This window comes from Rissa tridactyla, chromosome 19 (assembly GCF_028500815.1).
Source record: "Rissa tridactyla isolate bRisTri1 chromosome 19, bRisTri1.patW.cur.20221130, whole genome shotgun sequence".
NCBI classification, from domain to species: Eukaryota; Metazoa; Chordata; class Aves; order Charadriiformes; family Laridae; genus Rissa; species Rissa tridactyla.
The window spans coordinates 721,255-743,837 of NC_071484.1; the positions used below are offsets into that span (position 1 = coordinate 721,255).

Below are 22,583 nucleotides of genomic sequence, written 5' to 3' on the forward strand. Positions count from 1 at the left end.
ACCATGGCAACATCTCCTTCCCTGCCAACGTGAGCACTCTCTGGCCTGCTCCATCTTCCTTCTCTTTTGGGTCAGAAGTGAAAGGATTTTTTTGTGCGGATTCATTGCCTGTATAACAGGGTGCAGAGGCCTATCAGCAAATTCAGAAATTTTACACACTTCTAAGATCTCTCCCTGCCACCCACCACACTTTATAATGTATTTTCTCCCCTGCCCTGCTTTCCCCTGCCTACGCTATACATAGCTCAGTCTTTCCTGCAGTACCCAAAACAACTCCCCCCAGACCCAAGAGCAGGCAGTAGTGGTGAGGGGGCAGGAAGGGAGGGTGCCTTAACCTGATTCAACTTTGGCCTGTGGTCTAACGTCTGCTGTTCTTTTCCACACGCTTCTCACCCTCCCTGCCACGTGCCACACCAGCCCGACTCCCCTCACCCCCTGTTTTGTGCTCCACTTTCCAGAGGAAGCGGTTTCTGCGGTAGGGTGTAGAAGAGCATCAAAAGGTGACCTAGATCTTGATTATGACATCATGGAACTGGTGGTGCGTCCTCTTCCTGCCCCACCTGTGTCATGAGACCCCCTTCCACGTCCTGTCCTACCATGTTATTTCCTGCCTTTGCTTTGCACTGCGGTTTTTCTTTCTCAAAATAAACAAGAAAGCGCAAAGTGGTGATGAGGGGGGCACATTGTGGTGGTGGGAAATTGAAAGCCTAATATGTGAAAATATCATTGAACCAGACCCACAAATTCAGTATTTTGCAGATCACATGCTAAGAGTCATCTTAGTAAAAATATTTAACTTACTTACTTACACTCATCCCCTCACTCAGCAAATCTTATCACTGGGGTCGTTTAACCTGGAAGAGAAAAGACTGGGATGGAGAAACAATGGCAGCATGCTGTTCCTTCTCCTTGACCATACAGCCAGGAGTGGGTTTGAAACGCAACACAAAAAATTTAAGATGGATATTAATTTCAAAAACTCATGCCAAAGGTAAATAGGTGTGGAAACTTTTCTTCCAAGTCCCTGAAGATCTCTGGAATGAGGTTAATCAGTTGGAAATCTGCAAAATGCAGTGACTTGCTTTGTATTTCAAATATGGTTTAGGCAACTTCATCAAGCTGTTTCCCTGCGAGGTGGCAAACCTCATCATGAGTGAAATGTAAAACCTCAAGAGCTGTCTGGAATCTGGCATTTAAAGAGCCGTGGCCTTTCTACAGCTGGAGAGAAATGAGGGTGACTGTTGTGTCAGGGGAGAGACAAGAGAGTGAGTCCCTGAACATCAGTACTATAAAATAATCAGGCCAGTAGACCCAGAAAGTTTGAAGTTTTCCTTGGCAGAAGAGGTCAGTCACCCTGTCACCCTGTCACCCTGTGACAGGCCACTTGGTAAATGGCAGCACCACGGCAGAAGACCAGGGTAACTTTGTCATGTTGCAGCTCAGCACTGTGGAGTCGGGTCCTGTGGCAGGGATACTGACATAGTCTTCACATGGGGACCCTCTCCCACATGAAGCAATAGGGGGTTTTGTCTAAATGCATTTGAAGCATGAGTCTTTCCAAAATTGGAGTTCCTGCCAATGGCTGTGAATCCAGCAGGGTAAGAAATAACCCATGAGGGGGAATCACCCCCACCAGTCCGGCAAGGCTTTCCCTGCCACTCCATTTGGGCACCAGCGTGAGGTACGAGCAAGGTTCAAGCTTTTCAGGGAGGGTGTGCTTCTTTCACTGCACCCTTCTCTTTTCTGCCTTCAGAGGAATCTCTGGTGCTTCAGCAGAAGATGGAGAAATTGATGTTACAAAAGGAGAAAATTTCCTTTCCAGTCTTACCAGTGACAGACTGAACCTGGAGACACAGGCCGGTCAGTTGGTGTCATTAATGCAAAGCAGGTACCTTGTTCTCCAGTGACACTTAGGAGTGAGGGACATTTAGAGGCAGGACATTCAGGTTCCTGTATTCCCCATCACAGTAGACACAGACCTTCAAGAACCTGGGAACTTACTTGTCCTGTCTCTGTAGGCAAGCCATATTTTACCGTTGTGTCTTCACGTAGCCCAGAGTCTACTCTTAGAGGAGAAGTGCTCTCACCCGTTCCCCTCCCTCTGAGCCAGCCACACTGCTCTCACCACAACACAGCGAGGGTTTCCTGGAAAGGGACTTGGCAGCTGGTCCCTGCAGTGGGGGATCCAGCCAGTTATTGCCTGGTGGCCACGTCAGGCTGAAGAGGAGAGTCTGGACACCCCTTCCCTCCTTCACCCCAAAGGCCAGGCTCATTCCTAAAGCTCACCTGAAGGGTAAAACAAGTTCCGCAGACAATGGGTACAAAAGACAAACAAGTTTTTTTGTTTTTTTTTATAAGAGTTCTTTAATAGCGGCCAAAGACCTAAAGAAATGCCCATATATCAGTGTGCTTGCCAGCACAATTCAAGAATTAGCAGCGGGTGAATTTCATGTGGATGCACTGTTTCCAAGGAGTGCACACGTGGACAGGTAAATATTTCAGTGTAGTTTTATGCAATGATTATAAAAAGAAATTGGGAAATCTAAGGTTGCTAGAACTAAACGGAAAGAACAAAAGTAGTTTGTATTTTTACTAAACACAGAGCCAAATCGTAAACTGGTTTAATTCAGAAAATGTTAAGGCAAGATAGACTTTGAAAAATACTAAAACCCATCCTTTCCTTCTGTAAAAATGAAGTGAGAATTTCACTGAATTCAGGACTTCTTGGAGACTTAGCAGCATATCTTTAAGGGGAAAAAAAAAAGATACCTTGCTCTCATCTAGCAAAAGATAACAGGACATGGTGCAAAGCACCCTGAGTAAGTCTCCCTTTGCTATTCGGGGTGTTTTGTTTGCAACTGAAATGGTGTCTGTGGGGGTGCACTCTAAAACGTGCATACCTGAAAGCCAACAAAATACGAAAAATTCACATTCAAGCGATATCTAGCTTGTGGTTTTCAACAAACAACACTGCCCAAAGCGGAAATTGCGTGTCGTTTTAACACAAGTAATGGTGAATAATGATTAGTGAATAGTTTGGCAATTTATAGTTATAGCAAACTATGCTTCACGCAGAGAGAGGTATTGTCATGCTAAATGAATCAGGCATCTGGCAGAGCAGAATGCTGAAAATTTTAAGCTCATTTTTGAGTAGCTTTATAACAATGCAAATAAAGCATTTAGATTATAATGGCGGACGTGATATACAGAAACAGCAAGTGATATCCCTTGCAGCAGGAATGTCTGTGTTCCCTCTTGCACACAATGCCCTGGTAAAGATTCCTCGGCAGATTTTTTTGGTACTTCAGGACTGCAGCATCTGGCTACTTTCATTCCTGTAACAAAAATAAAGGTATGTTAAATCATTATTTGGGATACAGCCACAGCTACACAATTGCAGACCTGAAGCGTCTAGGCAATAGAAAGAGGAGAAAGAGACACTGGACAAAAACTAATATATTAAGTCTGAGGTTTTAAAGTCAATAAGCATCAACTTTCCCAGCTGGAGACCTGTCAGGGGACGGATCTGCTGGATGAATGCTGACAAGGGAATGGATGGATGTAGAAATACAAGGGAGAGATGTCTAGAAAGAAGAAAAAAAATTAATTTGCATGTGGATAAGGAAAAGTAAATAGACTTGAGGCGTGGGTGAAAACAATGATATGGCCAAAGGAGTGGAGGGATTTTTCTGTTGGTAGACAGAAGGCGTATGGATAGACTGCATAAACAGTTATTACAGAGAGAAGGAACATTCATAGCTAATGAACTTGTGCAGATGTTTTCTGTCAGAGGCCTTACCACCCCCATTGCGTACTCACTTTTTTTTCCACATAAGCATTGTCATCAGCACATTAAAAATTATTCCTTTCATTAAAATTATTTTCAGACCCAGCTGTGATAAAGACAGCATGTTCAGCTTTTCATCTGTAAAAGTAACAGAGAATGAAAGTCACAAGAGCTCTGAGACATCCTCGCTTTCAGACAGACTTAAAAGCACTTCTTAATGAAGCTGTTCCTCTTTGTGTGAGTGAGTCAGCTAGCAGGAGAGTTAATGAGACAATGAGCTGTCTCATTGAGATTTTCGTTGCTTCCAGTTGCTGTTTCAAGGGCTGGGTTTTCTTTCAATAACCACTTAATTATCCAATATGCAAGTCTGCTAACCATCTATTTTATTTTCAAATACAATGTATTTAAAAGGCTGGAGGCTGGAGGTGTCCCTCCTTCCTCTTCCTAAAATTTTTTAAGGTGAGCAGGGGGAAACCAAGTTAAATTTTATTCAAAGAACACAAAGTCTGTTTGGATTTTCCATTAATCTTAAATTGAAAACCATTTTCATTTGAAAAAAACATTGATCTATATTGGGGAAGCAGGGAGCTGTCATCAAAAAGTCATTTTATGTTTATCTTTGAAAACCTCTCTCTGAAATGACTGATCACATCAACCAAGTTTACTGATGAGTATTTTTCTGAAGTGGTGTTTTGGAATCATTTGGCTGACTGGTTTCTTTTCAGCAAGGCTGCATGTTTACGAAAGTACAGCTCTTCCGCAAACAGGGCCAGTGCAGAGGCAGGCTCAGCTCCTCTGAACTAGCAGGAACAGCAACTGCTTGGGCTCCAGCACTGGCTACTGTACTCCCACTGCCATGAGCTGAAGCAAAGCTTGCTCAGATGCAGCAGGTCTTGAGTGCAGCCCTGCTTGTTGAGCACTCCCTGCAGAAACCACCTGCTTATCTTTTGGTTCATCAGGTGTTTGTGCACCCAAAAATAAAAACAACTCTTTTGAAGTGTGAAATGCAGCCAGACATCCAGTAAGGCTGACTCATATCAGTACTGTAAATCATTATGTGATGGGGAGCAGTTGTTTGGCTAGTCCTAGCAAGAGCATGTAGGCACTGGCTACACGGGTCACGTTAAATTACCATCTCAGCTCTGGAAGATTACATTAACGCGATGACTTCCAGCCTTGATGTTTAAAACCTGTGGGACCCTTTTGGAAATTTCCAGTTTGAGCTTTTTGCTCCAACAGGAATTCTGCAAACAGGGAACATTAGCAAAAACTTGGGAAGACATTTCCTCTAATCAGGCTGAGCTTTACTCTTAAAATGCTGTGTACGTACCTGTCCTGAAGTGCAGAGACACCCCTGTAACACAGACAGCGCTGTCACCTGCAAATAGTAAAAATAAATTTTATTAATAACAGAAATGTACTTCTTCAGGAGTTCATAAAGATATCTCTACTTAGAAGGGCTGGATTAGAGTTTCTGGCCACTAAACCCTCCCATAAACACTCATTTCTGCTGTTTTCAGGGCAAGCATAAAACAAGACCTAATTAAACTTTAGCACCCCATCGGACAAAGGAATTTCAACTTTATAGCCCCCACAGTGTGATGTTAGGATCTCTCTGCTGTGACTATACCAGCCTACTGACCCTTCCACCAAGGAGGAAGGCAAAAGAAAGCAGCGGCAACAAGGCAATATTCCTCTGGAGCGTGGGAGCATAATTTAGCATTTCTTGTGGGGTTGGGAGATGTGAACAAGTCCTGCTCATACTAATAGTACAGGGACCAGAGTAGCTCTAGACTTGCACACACATCCAACAATGCCATTACCACTTTCAGGATCCTCTCCTTCCAGGTCTCCAAGGTCCTTATCACTTGCACCACATTGCATTGCATGTTTCTTGTCCCAGTAGGTTGACAGGTAGCTCGCTTCTTGTTTGTTCTCGGATGTTGCCACCTCCACAATAGCATTTGTCTGCTTATCAGCTGACTTAAGAGTAAGCTTTTCAGGGGAGTAATCCGTGATAAGGCACATTTCCAAATCCTCATCATCTTTAGACGTCAGCCTGTAGACTGAAGGAGATGGAGTAATATCTGAAAATGGAGAAGAGCCATTAGATGAGAGGACAAAGTCATAGTTCCTTCAATCTTAACATACAGACACTTAGGTATGGAGGTTTTTACATTATTCTAGTGGGAAGTTGCCTGATCATAGGGATCCTGTGCTAGGACACCTTTAGAGAACCAAGGCATCCAGAGCAGATGATGCAGGAACTACATGAGACTTACGTTGACTTAAGTTGTGTGGGAGACACAATGGCCAGACAGGATCACTAGAGCATCTCAGATGACACTCATGTGGGTATCCACAGCCTGGATGTCCATATCTAACCTAGTCATTCCTCTCTGTAACAGCTCATTTAACTCAACTCTGCAGCCTGGGCTTCCTTTTGGATCTTGGCCCGGATGTGCTCAGGAACGTGTATAAGAGGCAGAGAGAGCACTCTCTTCTTACCTCACTGCTATGACGTTTGTCTGAAGAGAATCCTGCCTTTCCTGCAAATGTGTACTCAAATCCACTACTGACATTCAAAATCCCACTTCCTCCACCTGTCCTGAGGGACAGTGGGTAAACTATCAGGTCTTAAGTGTGTCCACCAGTCCAGCTAATTTTGTTCCTATAGGAGAAAGCTAGGAAAGCCACTGCAAAGTAGAAACACATGGCTCCATTTAGGGGAAGAAAGATGAAACAAATGTTTCATTATGTTCCACCACCTGACAGTGCAGTGCAAGATCTTTTTACTTAATTTTACCCTGCAGAAGAGGAGTTTGGGGGACTAAAGGCTGCAGATATAAGACACCTGGGGTTTATTTCTGTGTTTTGCTTCAAATTCTGCTAGCAAGTCAGTTAGACTAGGATTTTCCACACATGTCAAAACACTACCTGTGGTTAAACTCTTTTTTTGCACATTTAGCTTTGTAAACTTGTACTCTGAGCATACATTTCATCTTGTCCAGCTCTTGAAGTCTGATTCTTTGAGAAGGTGCTTTCCTAAATCCTTGTTCATGCGTAATACTAAATTTTGTTATGGGCATTGCAGTACTGTAATGATAAGCAGATGAAATGTCATTAAAGACATACTGTAGCCAAGATGCAGATGTGGGGCTCTCAGCAACCCTCTGGCTTCATTTTCCATTGGACTTCACAATCACGGGGTTGAACTGGAGCTTCAGTTCAGATTTATAAACTGACAAATTGTTGTTGTATAGGGTTGAGAGTTTAGATTAATATTTGCTTCATCCCTGTTCACACACTGTACTGGTAAATACTGTAGAAATATTAAAGACAGCTAAGCTCCCTGATGAAGAAGTTTTACTTTCTTCCCATGGGGGAATTTTGGACTAAATCTTGGGTTTTAGAAACTGTCTCAAAATCTTATGCAAGTGGAGACCCTAGTTCTGTCACTGAGACAGGTGCTTTTCATCTGTTCAATTACCAGATGTCAGCACCTTAGAGAAATAGCCATACTTCTTTACTAGTATGATCTCAGAAAAAAACCTAACCCACAAAGTCTAATGATTCATTCTCTAGCCCTGGTTTTGAAAAACCTGATGAGACCGTCTTTCCCAACTACACAGAATATAGTCTAATGTATATTCTGACTCTCCCAACGCCACTTCCCACCTCTCAAGCTCCCAGTTATTGTTTTAGAAATAGCTTTCAGTGATTATTTGTTAGGGAGAGGGAGACAGGAGCACATAAAAAGCTTGATGGTAGACCCCTGTATAAAATACAGATGAACCAGGGTCCATCATTGTCATGGAGTACGTGGATACAAATGAGCAGAGGAGGAACTGATCAAGCTCTTCTGCTTCTCTCTCATAATGAGTACTATGCTTTCTGAACATCTACATTTACTTCTCCCCAAATTAGGATGTTTTTCTCCCTTTCAATCTGTGCAATGCTTTTATCTTGAGCAGATAAAAAAATAAGGTCTGTCTTTTGCAGGCAGCTTCAGCAGCACTTGTTTTGCAAAATACTCATTTCTTGTTCTTGCTCAGACTGCTGGCTTTGTTCCAGTACTCGAGCCTTTTTCCGTTAAGTTCCTTTGCATATTTGCAAACTGTTACGAAAGTTTGCAGATAGCTGTCTTGGTAAATATCAGCTATTATAACCACAGCACTGTGACCTATGTTTCCTGTTTTTCTGTCTTTGTGAGTTGGTGTATGTGTTGGAGATGCTGTATTGATATTTATGACCTGTATTTGCAGGAAAGATTGAGAAGTAAATCATGATACTCTGAGCTGTCCACCCTGCCTAATTTAATCTTTACTGAAGGATATCTTCCAAGTGGAAGGAAAGGAGCTGTTGGAATGCTATTTCTGACCAGTCTACAGAGAAAGCAAACTCCAGAGGCATATTTTGGGAAAGCACAGCCTGTTCCAACATCAGACTGAGATCTACGCCTTTTTTTCCAAACAAGCTCCAGTAGAAACCCTCAACTGGTTTAACACACAGCTTGTGTTATACAGACATTTATCTCATTCTCCATTCCCTACAAAGCAAACTTTCTGAATCTCTGGTCAGATTGGAGTTGGTGTGACAGAGGTCTGTGATCCTCTTACTATTCCTCAGCCTGTGACGTGATATTCCACAGCTGGAGTTAACCTGGAGCTATCACCCAACCCACATGAAATATATACTTCCTCACACTCTCATACAGGCTAATCTTGACCCCAGAGGGGCAACTCCAGTGACTTAACAAGCACTTTAGTGATGTTTGTTGACTGTCCTCCAAAGGAAGTTCCAAAAGATCTACCAGAGGTCCTTTGTGAAATCTGCCAGCACTACACGGATGCTAGGATGTCTACAGTAAGACTAGATGTCCACATCTAGTACCTGAACCCTTCTCTAGACTTCCAGTGCTCGTGTCTGGAGGCACTCAGATAAAAGAGGCCAGGTCCTAGTCCAGCCTCAGCCAAGTCATCCAAGGTACGAAGACTCTGTGCAGAGATTCAGTATTTGCAAATGTGAAACTCCTTCACTTACAGGGTTCAGGCATAATTCTTGTCTCCATCCCAAAAAATTGTTTGTCATTGCCTCTGTAATTACACTTGGGGAAGTCAAACTATCAAAACCAGCCAAGATCTTTCTCACAAACCTTTAAAGGGGAAGATTAACCTTTAAAGGGGAAGATTTCTAGCTGAACCAAAACTAAAACTGAATTAATAGAGGAAGATACCCGGTATGTGAGGAGAAATCAAGTGTCCGATGGACTAAATAGTCCTCTAGTATCAGGATGTGTTCACATTAAGGAAAAGTTGAGATGAAGTTTTCTTAAATTTCATATTGGGAAGCAACATACTATTTGTGTTCATGTGTAGATTCATGCATCACCTAAACTGTGGGAGAGATTTACTATGATCTCTGCTGCTCCTTTCAACAATGTTAAGGGAACATTTGGGGGGGGTCAGAAGGAGCAATTCTGCTTACCTAATCTGCTCTTTAAAGCCCAGGTGAATGAGATGGCTTAACCCATCTGTAACAATTGTCTGGAAACAAAAAGACTTGAAGTGGCTGTTCATGAACCTCCTGAGAACCTCTGTCATTTTCACAAAATGATTTGCATACTTTTTTCTTCCAAAATCACAGTAAGTTTTAATTGCCAGAACAAGTTTTCAATTTTATATGCCAGAGATTTAGACCTTTAAAAGTCATCTAGTCCAACCCTCAATTCAGATAATTTCAACTCAAAAAAAGAGAAACTTTCTCCATTAGAGATTAACTATTTATGTAGCACCAGCCAAAAAAAATCACATTTGTTCAATGAGTAAGAAAAAAAACTATGCAAAAGAATCAACTTAAAATCCCTCTTTAAAAACAGGTGGAAGATCATTTTTGTGTTGATATCAAAAAGTCAAAAGAACTTTTGATTGTACACTTGGGGAATTGCCTCAGATGTAGATGTCCCTTTCACACCAAAATTATATCCTTTCCTGATCAGTCTATTTAATGGGTATATGTAATTAGATAACTTATTTGGCCAGAAATTACTCTCCTAGCTCCAGTATCCCACGCACCCCAGTTTGAATCATTGCAAATACTATAGTCTAAGTCATCTGGGAAATTCCTTCACAATGCACTGTGAAACTAAGACTTAAACATGAACCCAGATGTATCTCTGATTTTTTTTCCACTCAATCTAAGGCAAAACATTATCATTGTCCGACAGGACTCAGAAGTTAATGTTAATGATATGCCAACATCATTAACCTAAAACACTGATGATGCCATCTCATTTCCACTATTCCCAGTCTCCCTGCTCCATCTTCAGAAGCACCCTCTTGAGAAATAATCCTGGGTTCATTTTCTTTCAGTCTTCACTCCTCCCTCCCCTCTTCATCTAGGGTTTATGTTCATTCTTCATAAAGGTAGACCTATTCAGAAACCCTAACCAGTGGATATTGCTCCCACCTTCATACCTTCATAGCCTGTCCTTCTCCAAATCTTACTCACCTGGGTTGACTTTAAATCTAGTCCCTCTTCCAAACACAAATTTACTGTGTCTTTCAGTTTTCCGCTCAACGAGAAGCCTTTGCAACAAATTCCTGGCTACCAGCTGCATATTCCAATGTCTCCTCATTCAAAATATGTAGGAAAGCTGTCTACCAGAGGATGACAGACAAGATATTTGAAATTTCATTCCATCTTTTCAGGTTCCTAAAGCATTTTAAAATATAACCAAGGAAAGGAAAGGGAGTTACCACGCCTCACAACAAGTTTGGTTCTGCTTCCAAATACAATTTTTGTAGTTCCTGACTGCTCACATTGTAACAGCAGCTTTTACAAATATAGAAGGGGACTTTACTTTCAGATTTTAAAACCAAAAAATCATGACATATTCTCTTAGGCTGAGAGTTAGAATATCCAATCTCTAGGCCATTAGTCAGAGTAACCCACAGCTATTATTTTAAAGATGCAAAAATCAAGTCTGAAAACTTTAATAGCCAGAAACTCTATAAAAGTGCTAAACTTTTTATGTAGCGTTCAGCCTTGTGTGAACTGCTTGCAGCACTCTATGTAACTCTATGCACCATGTTGTGACTATTAAACCTGTGTGAACATTACCAGCTTCTCTAGCTGTTCTTTCCTGCAGTGGGTCACTGCCACACCATAGCCAAGCACTCCTTGGATTCCAAGACAGCATCTCTATTCCAACTGGTTTTTGTCAAGGGAAGCTGAAAAGCAATTGGAACATGCTTCCATGAAATTCCCTATTCCATCTACCCAAAGAACAAATGATTTGCCAGTCCTGGTGTTAATATGGAACAGAAAGCTCGAACTTACTTGGGGCAACAAGAAGTTGGGTCCCAGTTCCAAATGTGAGTTTCACATATCCCTGATTGGCACACTGGTGTCAACCTCTACAAAAATGTAGACTGGTTGTCCCAATGCATACTGTCAACCAGGTCAACAGACATTCCAGAGCAGGCAATATCTTAAGGAAGCAATGATGATACACATTGATATATCTCACAATCAAAGGGCCAAAGAAATCTCCTAGAAAATTATCAGGGTCAGAAAGAGGGAGATCAAATAAAAAAATGTTCATTCACTCACTCAGTACAGTTGTGTATTACACCTTTTGGGGCAATACTAGGAACAATCTCTGTTTTTCCATCTGTAACATCACCTAAAATTCCATTTCATTGTGTCATGTAATTAGGGCTGTTGCCTTTCAGTCCAAGTTTTCTCCTGAATTTTTGACTGTTTACTGCCTACCTGGCTTGATCACCAGCAAGATTCCTTTTCCTAATGTCAGCTTGTATCCTTCTCCACCTCCCATAGTTCACACGACCCAGGAAACCATTGCAAGAACCCCTTTAACCTTGGTTATCTCCTTACAGGTTTCAGTGTCACATTGTGACCCTGTCTAGATCTTAGAGCTTCACAGGCAGTTGCAAAGGCAATCTCAGCCTTCTAACTCTGTTACTTTAGGATTCATATACTCTCATTTATTTAGATATGTGGTAGCAGAAGTAAGTGTTAAGTATGACCTTGGTGGGATTCTGTTACAAGCAAAGACCAGCTAAAATGATGATAATCACCATAAGTGGGTATTTTCTAAATCATAGAATCATAGCATGGTTTGGGTTGGAACGGACCTTTAAATGTCATCTAGACCAACCACCCCTGTAAAGACCAGAAACGTCTTCAACTAGATCAGGTTGCTCAGAGCCACATCTAACCTGACCTTGAATGTGTCCAGGGATGGGGCATCTAACACCTCTCTGTGAAACCTGTTCCAGTGTTTCACCACCCTCATAGTAAAAACTTTTTTCCCTTATTTCTAGTCTGAATCTACCCTCTTTTAGAATCATAAGAGAATTTTAGAATCTCCTCATAAGACTTGTACTCTAGACCCCTCACCAGCTTTGTTGCCCTTCTCTGGACACGCTCCAGCACCTTAATGTCTATCTTGTAGTGAGGGGCCCAAAACTGAACACAGTATTCGAGGTGAGGCCTCACCAGTGCCGAGTACAGCAGCACAATCAATTCCCTAGTCCTACTGGGCACACTATCCCCATTTTAGTTTAAAACAATTACCCCTTTTCCTATTGCTACAGGCCCTACTAAAAAGTTTCTCCAACTTTCGTATTACTCCCCATTAAGTATTGAAAGGCTGCAATAAGGTCTCCCCAGAGCCTTCTCCAGGCTGAACAATGCCAACACTCTTTGCCTTTCCTCACAGGAGATGTGTTCCATGCTTCTGATGATTTTTGTATCCCTCCTTTGGACCTGCTCTAACAGGTCCATGTCTTTCTCATACTAAGGACTCAAGAGCTGGATGCACTACAGGAGGTGGCGTCTCTCCAGAGCAGAGTAGAGGGACATGATCACCACCCTCGACCTGCTGGCCATGTTTCTTTTGATGCAGCCCAGGATATACTTGGCTTTCTGGGCTGTGAGTGCATGTTGCTGGCTCGTGTCCAGCAATATAAATAGGATAACAATTCTTGTGTTTCAATGCACTTTCATCAGATTTATATCATCCATGACTTTGCTTGAGGCCAATGGAAGTGGCATGGATTAACCCTCAGAAGAAAACAAATTCACGACTTAGCTTAACAAGAGCAAAAACAGTCTTTGTTGTAGCTTATCACAGGAACGCAACTGATGGAAGAGCACTGAAAGCACATGCCTGCCTGCAGCTGCCTCAAGGCAGACTGCTTGGACAGCTGCTGTGGAATAAATTTGGCTGGTTAAAGTGAGACCTCAGGCTATTATGCCTTTGACAGCTGCCACTTCCCAGATCTTGGTGTTTATCCACAACAAACTTGCAAATCAGCCAAAACATCAGGATAAACGTACCTGGCAAAACCAGAAGTCTTGTCCCAGATCCAAATGTGAGTTTGTAACTACTTCCATAGTCACACAATAGCACAGGTCCCTACAATATCCAGACTGATATTGAATGGAATCTTCAATGGTGAAACACTCCACCAAAAGAAATTGTATTTATCTCTGCAATTAGACAGTTCCATCTATCTAGGACTATTATTTTCTGATTTTCTTTCCATGTGTTGTTTTGCATCTTTCAAACTCCCAGACACTTGTTCCTTAATATTCCCCTCCATCATATTTATTCCATTCTGTCCAGAAGGCTACCTGCATCACAAGTTCTATTCTTCATCTCATTCCACATTTATTTAGTCTGTCAGTCAGATTCCTCTCTCAAAAATTAGTTTATTTACTGTTACTTCACAGCTTATCTAGTGTTTGATGATGAAGTACAAACTCCATCATACCATTCTCTTGGATTCACCATCTGAATTAGTTAAGAGTGATTCCAGAGCAAATTGGCCATTTAGCTTGTAAGTAGAAAGCACACTTCTTGGTATGAAATTTTTTTGTGGCAGGGACACCATTGCTTATTCTGTCATTAGCCACTGAGGTTTCAATATGCATTCAGGAAGCTCTTAGGTTCTACACTGTGACCAGAGTGAGATCTGAAGCAGTTGCATATAGATATGACTATAATGGTAAATTAGGGCACGTGTAAATGAACTCAGGCAGAGCCTTGATTTATAGCTCATTTAGCTTGTTGATAGCTCCATATAAACTTGAGTTTCTTAATTTTCTCAGATGTTTTTGAACAGCGTCAGGAGGGTCATTTGAAATATGAGGAATTTCCCCAGAGGTTTTCAGAATTAATAGTTTCTTTATATTGCTGTGTTTTTTAACTTTCAGAATAAATTATTTTGAAAGTGTCCTTCCGTTTTAAGAAATTGAAACATTATTTTGCTAGAGTAAATCCAAAGCATTTAGATATTAAATGCTCCTAAAAGTATTATTTTCTTAAGAAATTTGGAAAAAAATTATATATTTACAGAAAAATATTGGTGTCTCAGGATCTGCCTTACTTTCTTTCCCTTTTCAAAAGAGTTTCAGACAAGAGAAGAAGTGTGGGGGATTGGGGGAATTTTTTTCAGACACTTGTGGCAGCAACTGCCAAAGCACAATATTTTTCCTGCTTTTTTCTTCAGAGAAAAATATTTTGTGGTCAGGGTCACCTTTCCATCTTTCCACAAAAGTCATTCAGTAATGAACTTTGCTTCTTGACCACTTTCCCCTCTGTCTGGATATCTATTGCACCCTAGCTTTTAAGACTTCTCACACTGTTCTCCAGCAGTTTCAGAACTTCACTTCTAATGTTCTCCAAGCTTCATGTGGATGTTGAAGGTCAAGGTAATTTCACAGTACTCAACTAGTTGGCTGTGAATACAAATTTGGTATCATTCTCAGGAACAAGCTTGCTTCCTAAGCTTCCTGTATTTATATAATGCTTCACAATATTACAGAACCTATCCAGAACAGAATCCACCTATCATTACAGCTTTATTGAGGATCTCCAAAGCAAAGACCCAATATGTGCTTATATTTTGCATCTGCGTAACAAAACTAGTTTTGTTATCTTAAAGTATGAGCATCCACATGCTAGAACAGTCCTTTTTACCTGCTACAGCTTTATGAGACTAGTCTCACCACTCTACATTTTGATGGCCCATGCTGGCTTTATTTCCCTTTTCTTCTCCTCTACATGAGGATCTTTGATTTAGGATCCCACTTCCTGTTGACTTTCCAAGAAAAATCCTCTTGCACATATGAAACTTCCGCTATGGATAGTTCATCATCAGGAATAGGGAGGGGAAAATATATATGTAGCCATGGAAATCACTTGCTCTTATACCAGCTGAAAATTTATAGTCCTATTCCTAATATATTGTGGAATGATGAAATAGGCAAAATAACTTAAAAAATGAAATTACTTCCAAGATAAACGATGTGAGAATTCAGACGTACCTAGAGAAACTGCCAGTTTGGTTCCAGCTCCGAATGTAAGTTTGCCATAGCTCACAGTGACACTGTGACACTGTGCTTTGCAAAATGGTGCACTGCTCTGCATATACGCTGGATTAAGACTTGAAAACATGGCAATGCAAAATGCTTATTGGAATAATCTAACCAAGGTTATTGGCCTCAGCATGTATGTTGAAATAAACACTTCCTTCAGCCACATTCCTCTGCCTACTTAATCATTCCTGACACTCACTAGTCTAGCTATTGTCCACCACCTAATTAGTCACCTGTTCATTCTTTCCTCTGTCTCCACACAATAGCAGCATCTGTCAATCAGTGTGTGCTTATACAACTTTCCAGACAGTGTTTAGAAGCTTTCTGACTGCTGCCACCAGTCTCACCAGTCTGTGTTACCTTTCTGCTCTGTTCTCTTGCAATGATCACCTTCCTTTGCAGGCTGCACTTCGTATTGTATTAATTAATACTTGCTGGGTTTCAGTGGGGGGGGGGGTTGACGACCAAACGTGGGCTTGATTCATGCCCTGAAGACTGCACAGTACTTCAGCACACAACAGAAATCTCCCCTCGATCTTCTCCAGAACTAGGTCTTCCATGGCAGTTTGGGTTCAGCAGTGATGATCCTACAGCTACACACGCACAAGCAAGCACTCTATAAGCGCAATAGTCAATTTTCCATTACCCAGGGCCACAGAGAAGCTGAGTTGCCCTAGATAGCAGAAGGAACTGAATGGCATACTTATTTTGAGAAGGGCTGAAAAGAATAATACAGAAAAATCAAATATCAAAACCCGAATTCAGGCCATGCATTCACAGAAGCTTGGAGCTGGGATAGCAAATAGAAAAACAAGAACAACAACAAAAACTTCACCAAAAAACCACTACAACCAAATCCCAAAAAGAAATCAGTTGGAGCCAAACTGGGGTAATTTAGACAAGAGTGTCCAAATGCACGCTCCCAATTTGCACAACTACCTAGTTTTGCATGATAAAAGCTGATGGAAGCTCTGTAAACCAAGTCATACCTAACTGGAAAAATGCATTCACACACAAAATGAGATCGGGGCACAGCGCATCAAAACCTCACTCACTCATTACTGTCAAGCCCAGCGTCCTTCCTTAAAGTCCACCCGTAAAAGAACCCTGTCCCTGAAGAGCTTGTAAAATCTAGGGAGTATAAGATCATAGCTAATTCATTGCTTAATGAGTAAACAAAATCCAAGCACCAGTGACACCTCTCTCCCATTCTTCCTGCAAAACCTAGAGCACAATTCAGTCTGCTCTCTATGCCGAAGAGAAAACGGGATTTAATTTCTGAGAAAGCTGAGAGAACACCTAAGCCACGGGTGAAGCATTTACAATTCCTTTCACTCTCTTCCAATGGGGAAAAAATATTGGTTTGGCAGTCTTCTATGAGAGCTTGACTTTTCTTACCTATTTTTCCTTCTGTGAAAGTCAAAAATATCCTGAAGAATCTACAACTCTGGCTGAACTTGAGATTAATTACTGAACTAGTGAAAAATTTTACTTGAGGTTTCTGATTCCAATGCTCGGGAAAGCTTCTTAGGTGTGAGTATAAACTCACAGTTTTCAAAGGAGGAAAGAACTATTTTTTTTCTTTCCTTCAGGATTGTTGCATTGTATATCTCCAAACCCAAGCAGCTAGCAGGAATTCCCCCCTTGTTTATAGTTAGCGACCAATTTTCTTACCCATAGTTTTATTCCAGAGGAAGGGAAGAAATAAACTACAGAGTTTTCTGTGAATAGTTTTCAAACCTGAGCGTACCTGAGCTACAGTTAGTCATTTACCTAACTTGCAATGTTCCCGTGCCTGGAGAAAGAAGGTGGTTAGTTCCTACTCCAAACCTGAGGTCATTACACTACTGGAAGGAAAGGTTTTTCCATCTTATGTCACAGGAGAGCTCCACAGCTTGTGCAATTTACTTCATTCCTCTGAGGACCATCTTTCCTCTTTTGCAATATCCAGCAGATACTACGGTAACCAAGAGGTCACTGTTATGACTTTTTGGCAACAGCCAGCTTCTGAACCGCATTTTGCGCCTCTCTTAGCAAACATTAACCTTGCGCTTGGGTGGGTTGAATTTTTCCACTGAACAACTCAGTGTCCCAAATCTCAGAAATCTTACTTGCTTTTACCACGAGCCTGGTTCCATGTCCAAACGTAAATTGGTAGGTATTCATAGACACTGTGTTGTCTGCCAGAGCAAAAACCTCTGCACACTCCTATCCACCGCAGACCCCCTGGACGACTTTCCTCAAGGAAATCCTTCCATTTCTCCACACAAACGCTTGCAATGCATTACGTCTTACCTACGTGTCCACTGCTTGTTCTTCTTCCTCCCCACAATACAGTCCCATTAATACCACAAGGAAGACTCACGGGGCTCTTCCCTCCCTTTCCACCTCCATCCTTGACAAATCCAAACTCTCACCACTCACTAAAGACTGTTAGATTCTTTTCCACTTCTCTCTTCTTGTATTTCACTTCCTTCTTTTCACTTTTCACTTGCTCCCTTTCCCCAGGATGGACGCTTTCCTAGTGCACATTCGTTAAATAGGAAGTCTGCCACTTCTTTCCAGGGAATACTAAAACCATCCCAAATTGCTCCACAGAGCCACTACCCTCTTGTTTTTGAAGACAGAGCACAGTGTCATCAGTGTTGCATCTGCCTTGACTCAAAGAAGAGACAGCTCACCTGGGGCAACGAGAAGTCGGGTCCCACTTCCCCATGTGAGTTTTCCCCATCCTCCAGCATTAGCACAGTGTCACAAGTCTTTACAAAATGGGCCTCTTCATTCAGCCGCCTCAGTGCCTCTTGGAGGGCTTGGATACATCCAATCATGGATCTGCCTCTGAGAGAAACTATAAATACCCACACAGTCCTGCACGACCTCCTCCAGCCTCTCTTTGCCAAAGACCTTCTTCACTGTTCACATGCATGGGAATAACTAGATTTGATTACAGTCACCTCAGGTATGAGAGATGGGAAGAACCTACTCCTGAGTTGGCAGGGAACACTTCCTGATCACTGTTCCAAAGACAGTGATCAGGAATGGCAAAAGGGATGAGAATAACATGAACCCAGTCTAGGGTCAGAGGAATTGATGAAGTCCACCTTCCTATCCAGATTTCCATCTACAGGTGGCTTTTTTACAATGCAAGAACCATTTCAGTATTTAAATCAGTACTATGCATTTCAACGAGACAATCCCTTTTCTTGCCCAGTCACAGCACAGCCTTTGGACATCATTGTCAGAGATGAGATTGCAACACACAGGCATTAACCCACTCACTTGGCCAGACGGTGACTTTAGTCCCTGAGCCAAAGGTGAATTTGAGGCTGCTGTCACAACAGCAGAGCACTTCACAGAAACCCTGAAGTGCTGGCTCCCAACTGGCAACACCTCCACCAGTCCAGCCGTACTGGCAGCCTCTTCCCTTACATCCTGGGAGAGCGGGATGCTCACTCTGAAGTGAAAACCTGCTGCATTGCTGCAGAGTAGATCAGTGGTGGGCAATTTCACTTGCTTGGCTTTCTTGACGGTCCTTCCACTTCTGCCTGTCACCGCAGCCACCTCACGTTCCTCCTTTCACTGTCCACACCCTAATTAGGCTGAAAGCAAGTGTCATAATGATCTGGTTATGCTCAGAAAGACAATCTACCTACCTAGAGCTATTTCACATGACTCTCAGGAAACCTTTGCACCAAGCAACATCAGAGCCTTGCCCAAGTACCCTGAAAGTCCTAAGGGAAGGAACAGAACTCAACCCCCTTTACGATCCCGCACGGCCTTACAAAGCCATACACAGGTACTGAGCACGAGTTGGTCAAGCTGTCCATCTGTCCTAAACCACCACACTTCTGTTCCTGTTGGCTGGCGGACTATCACCATCCTGGATCACCATGTCCGTAGCATCTTTCTCTAAATAGCAAAAGTTCAACATCTGGAAATGTTTCTGGGCACAGGACGAAATTGAAATAGCACCTATGTTCTACTTCCATTCTATAATGTGATGCAGACACAACAAGTATATCTACAGGGAGGTCCAGTGGACATTCAAGGACTTTCGATAGAAGACACGCAGGAAAGCTGCACACTCACTGGGTTGGATGGACAGTCTGGTCCCTGAGCCAAAGGTCAGCTTGCCATAGCCAGTGCCATAATCACACAGCATTTCCTCCCATAACAAAAAGCCCAACAAACCATTTCAGATGGAACACCCCTCCCTAAGCCTTTGGCCAGCCATGCCAAGGCGAGGAGAGGCAGCAGAAGGGTGACAGTTCTTCCCACTTGTAACAGAAACCCCACCAGGATGCAGTGGCATAGGACAGCCTCCTCAAGGGACATTTTGGGAGCAGGTGTGTGGTCACTTTGTCCATCCCAGCCAAACTGAGATTAAGAAGGGTTGTTGTGGACCAAGCTGGCACATTCCCTTAAAGTGAAGTCCATCAACATGATATGTTCACACTTAAATGATAAAACAACCAGCCATGTTAGTCTCTGGTTCTCTCAACCACATCAAGAAAGGCCTTGCAGAAAACAGAAAGCATAGGAGCAGTCTTGGACTTACATGGCCTAACAGTGAGTCTTGTTCCAGAGCCGAAGACTGTTTTATATGCACCAGCTCCTGCGGTCACACAGCATTTCCTCTCTCAACAAAAACCTTCCCAAATACTTGGCAACGCTGAGCATCCACAGACCGACTAGGCAGTGCTGAATGTCACTGAAAGTCACCTACAACCTGAAGTGAAGACACCTCCATCTCTCTATGGGATTAAGAGCACCATTGGAACTACAAGTACAAACCATATGCACTGCTGCTTCTGGCAAGTGCCACATGAGTAGGAATCGAATCACAGAATCACAGAATCATAGGGCTGGCAGGGACCTCTGGAGATCATCCTGTCCAACCCCCCTGCCAGAGCAGGCTCACCCAGAGCAGGTGGCACAGGAGCGCATCCAGGTGGGTTTTGAATGTCTCCAGAGACGGAGACTCCACCACCTCTCTGGGCAGCCTATGCCAGGGCTCTGCTACCCTCAAAGGAAAGAAGTTCCTTCTCATGTTTAGGTCGAATTTCCTATGCTCAGGTTTGTGCCCATTACCTCTGGTCCTGTTGCCAGGCACGACTGAAAAGAGCCTGGCCCCATCCTCCTGACACCCACCCTTTAAGTATTTATAAGCGTTGATAAGATTCCCCCTCAGTCACCTTTTTCCCGGACTAAAAAGACCCAAGTCCCTCAGCCTTTCTTCATAAGAGAGGTGTTCCAGTCCCCTAATCATCTCGGTAGCCCTTTGCTGTACCCTCTCCAGCAGTTCCCTGTCCTTCTTGAGCCGGGGAGCCCAGAACTGGACACAGTACTCCAGGTGTGGCATCACCAGGGCAGAGTAGAGGGGGAGGATGACCTCCCTCGACCTGCTGGCCACACTCTTCTTGATGCACCCCAGGATGCCATTGGCTTTCTTGGCCACAAGGGCACATTGCTGGCTCATGGTCATCCTGTTGTCCACCAGGACTCCCAGGTCTCTTTCCATCGAGCTGCTCTCCAGCATGTCAGCCCCCAACCTGTCCTGGTGCATGGGGTTATTCCTTCCCAGGTGCAGCGCCCTACACTTGCCCTTATTGAATTTCATAAGTTTTCTCTCCATCCAACTCTCTGGCCTGTCTAGGTCTCTCTGTATGGCAGCGCAGCCTTCTGCTGTGTCAGCCACCCCTCCCAGCTTTGTGTCATCAGCAAACTTGCTGAGGGTGCTCTCTATCCCTTCAACCAGGTTATTGATGAATATATTGAACAGGACTGGACCCAGTACTGACACCTTTCATGCAAGTTTACCATCTCAGGGACTCCTCTTCATCTTCATTTCTTAAATGAAAGAGCACCTATGTTCTCCTTCCCCTATGAAAGGTGACCTGGGTACAACAAACACATCTACAAGGCACTGCAGTGGACACTCAAGAAATTTTGACAAAGGACACACAGGAAAGCTGTACACTTACTGGGTGTGATGGACAGTCTGGTACCTGAGCCAAAGGTCAGCTTGCCATAGGTGGACTCATAATCACACAGCATTTCCTTCCATAACAAAAAGTCTAAAAAGCCATTTCAGAAGTGACATCTCTCTCCAGGCTTTTGTCCAGCCATGTCTAGACTAGGAGGAGCAGCAGAAGGGTGACACGAGGCAGAAGGATCCTAGGGCATGAACGGAGGTTGACAGTCTGCCTGTGAGGGATGAATCCAGGGCTGGGGACAGAAGTAAGGGGCACTCCCCAAACCTCCTCTTCCGCCTGTTCCCAGAGTGCCTCCATGCTGTCCCCTATGTTGCTGTTAGAGTGGGAATACTCTGCCAAAGTGAGAGAAAACCAGTCTGATTGTGGATGTTCCCTGGACCTCAGAGAACTTGAAGAGCACCAGGCACTTCTTCCTTGGTCAGCAAGCACTTACTGGGCATCTCAGAGCCTTGTTTCGCTCCCTTAGGTACCTTTGTGCTAAGCACCATTGCTTGCACACTGCTTCTCACTGCAACACAAACCCCGCTGGGACGCAGTGACGTAGGAGAGCCAAAGGACTGTTGGAACAACTTCAGTGGGGATGGGACCAGGACTCCAGAGTTTCCTGAACTGTCAGTTATCTATCACACACATCCATCTACACGCAGAGTGACAAGAGCAATGAGAACAGGCATGTAAAGAAGTTTTGGTGCCATAATAAACCACACAGGAGCTTAAGGCAACGGCACATGCGGGAGAATCAAGTCCAAGGGACACCTGCAGAATTGCAGATGTCCCAAAATTGCAGTTCCCAAAAATGATTCCCCTCAAAACTAGTAAGAGCAAGGCAAAAATGAAGCAATTCCAGTTTCCAGTACAAGTTGCTGCTTACCTGGCATCACTGAAAGCACTGTTCCCTTTCCGAGTGTGACTTTGGCTGAAAAATTCACACTCTGACATATCTCATTACAAAAATGTCTCCATCATCCCTGCACATGATCTCAAACACAAAGCACCTGCCTTCAGGCCACAGCCAAGCTCCCTAACACAACAGGCTCGAGACCAGCAGCGTTACCTTGAACAAGGGAAAATCTATTCTGCAGCTCACTTACACTTTTCAGAGAAGTCTTTCCCTTTGCCTTTCCTAATTTTTAAGACCCACGAGTGACAACTCCCACCTATGGTAATTCTTGCCCAGAATCAGGGAGACTATGCATCTGTAAAGCCTCCTTATCAGCAAGGAACCCCTGGAAATTCATCAGGTTTGAGTGTCTGTGGATTTCAAAGGCTTCTGTGAGATGATCCATCAGTGACCATCAAACGGTGGATGCTTCTTCCACACCAAGACTAGATCCACTTGTTAAGGAAAAGGAGAGTAGGCTGGGAAAGAAGGGACCAAGTCAGGAGAGCCC

At 43.2% G+C, this 22,583-nt stretch overlaps 1 gene segment (V, D, J or C); it reads right to left on the bottom strand.

The window, feature by feature from the left end:
• Positions 1-2,347: 2,347 nt before the first annotated feature.
• Positions 2,348-19,373, bottom strand: LOC128919277 (M1-specific T cell receptor alpha chain-like). The segment is given in 5 exon segments: positions 2,348-3,335; positions 3,820-3,925; positions 5,118-5,165; positions 5,611-5,874; positions 19,286-19,373. Coding segments are annotated over 5 exon segments (522 nt in total).
• Positions 19,374-22,583: the final 3,210 nt, after the last annotated feature.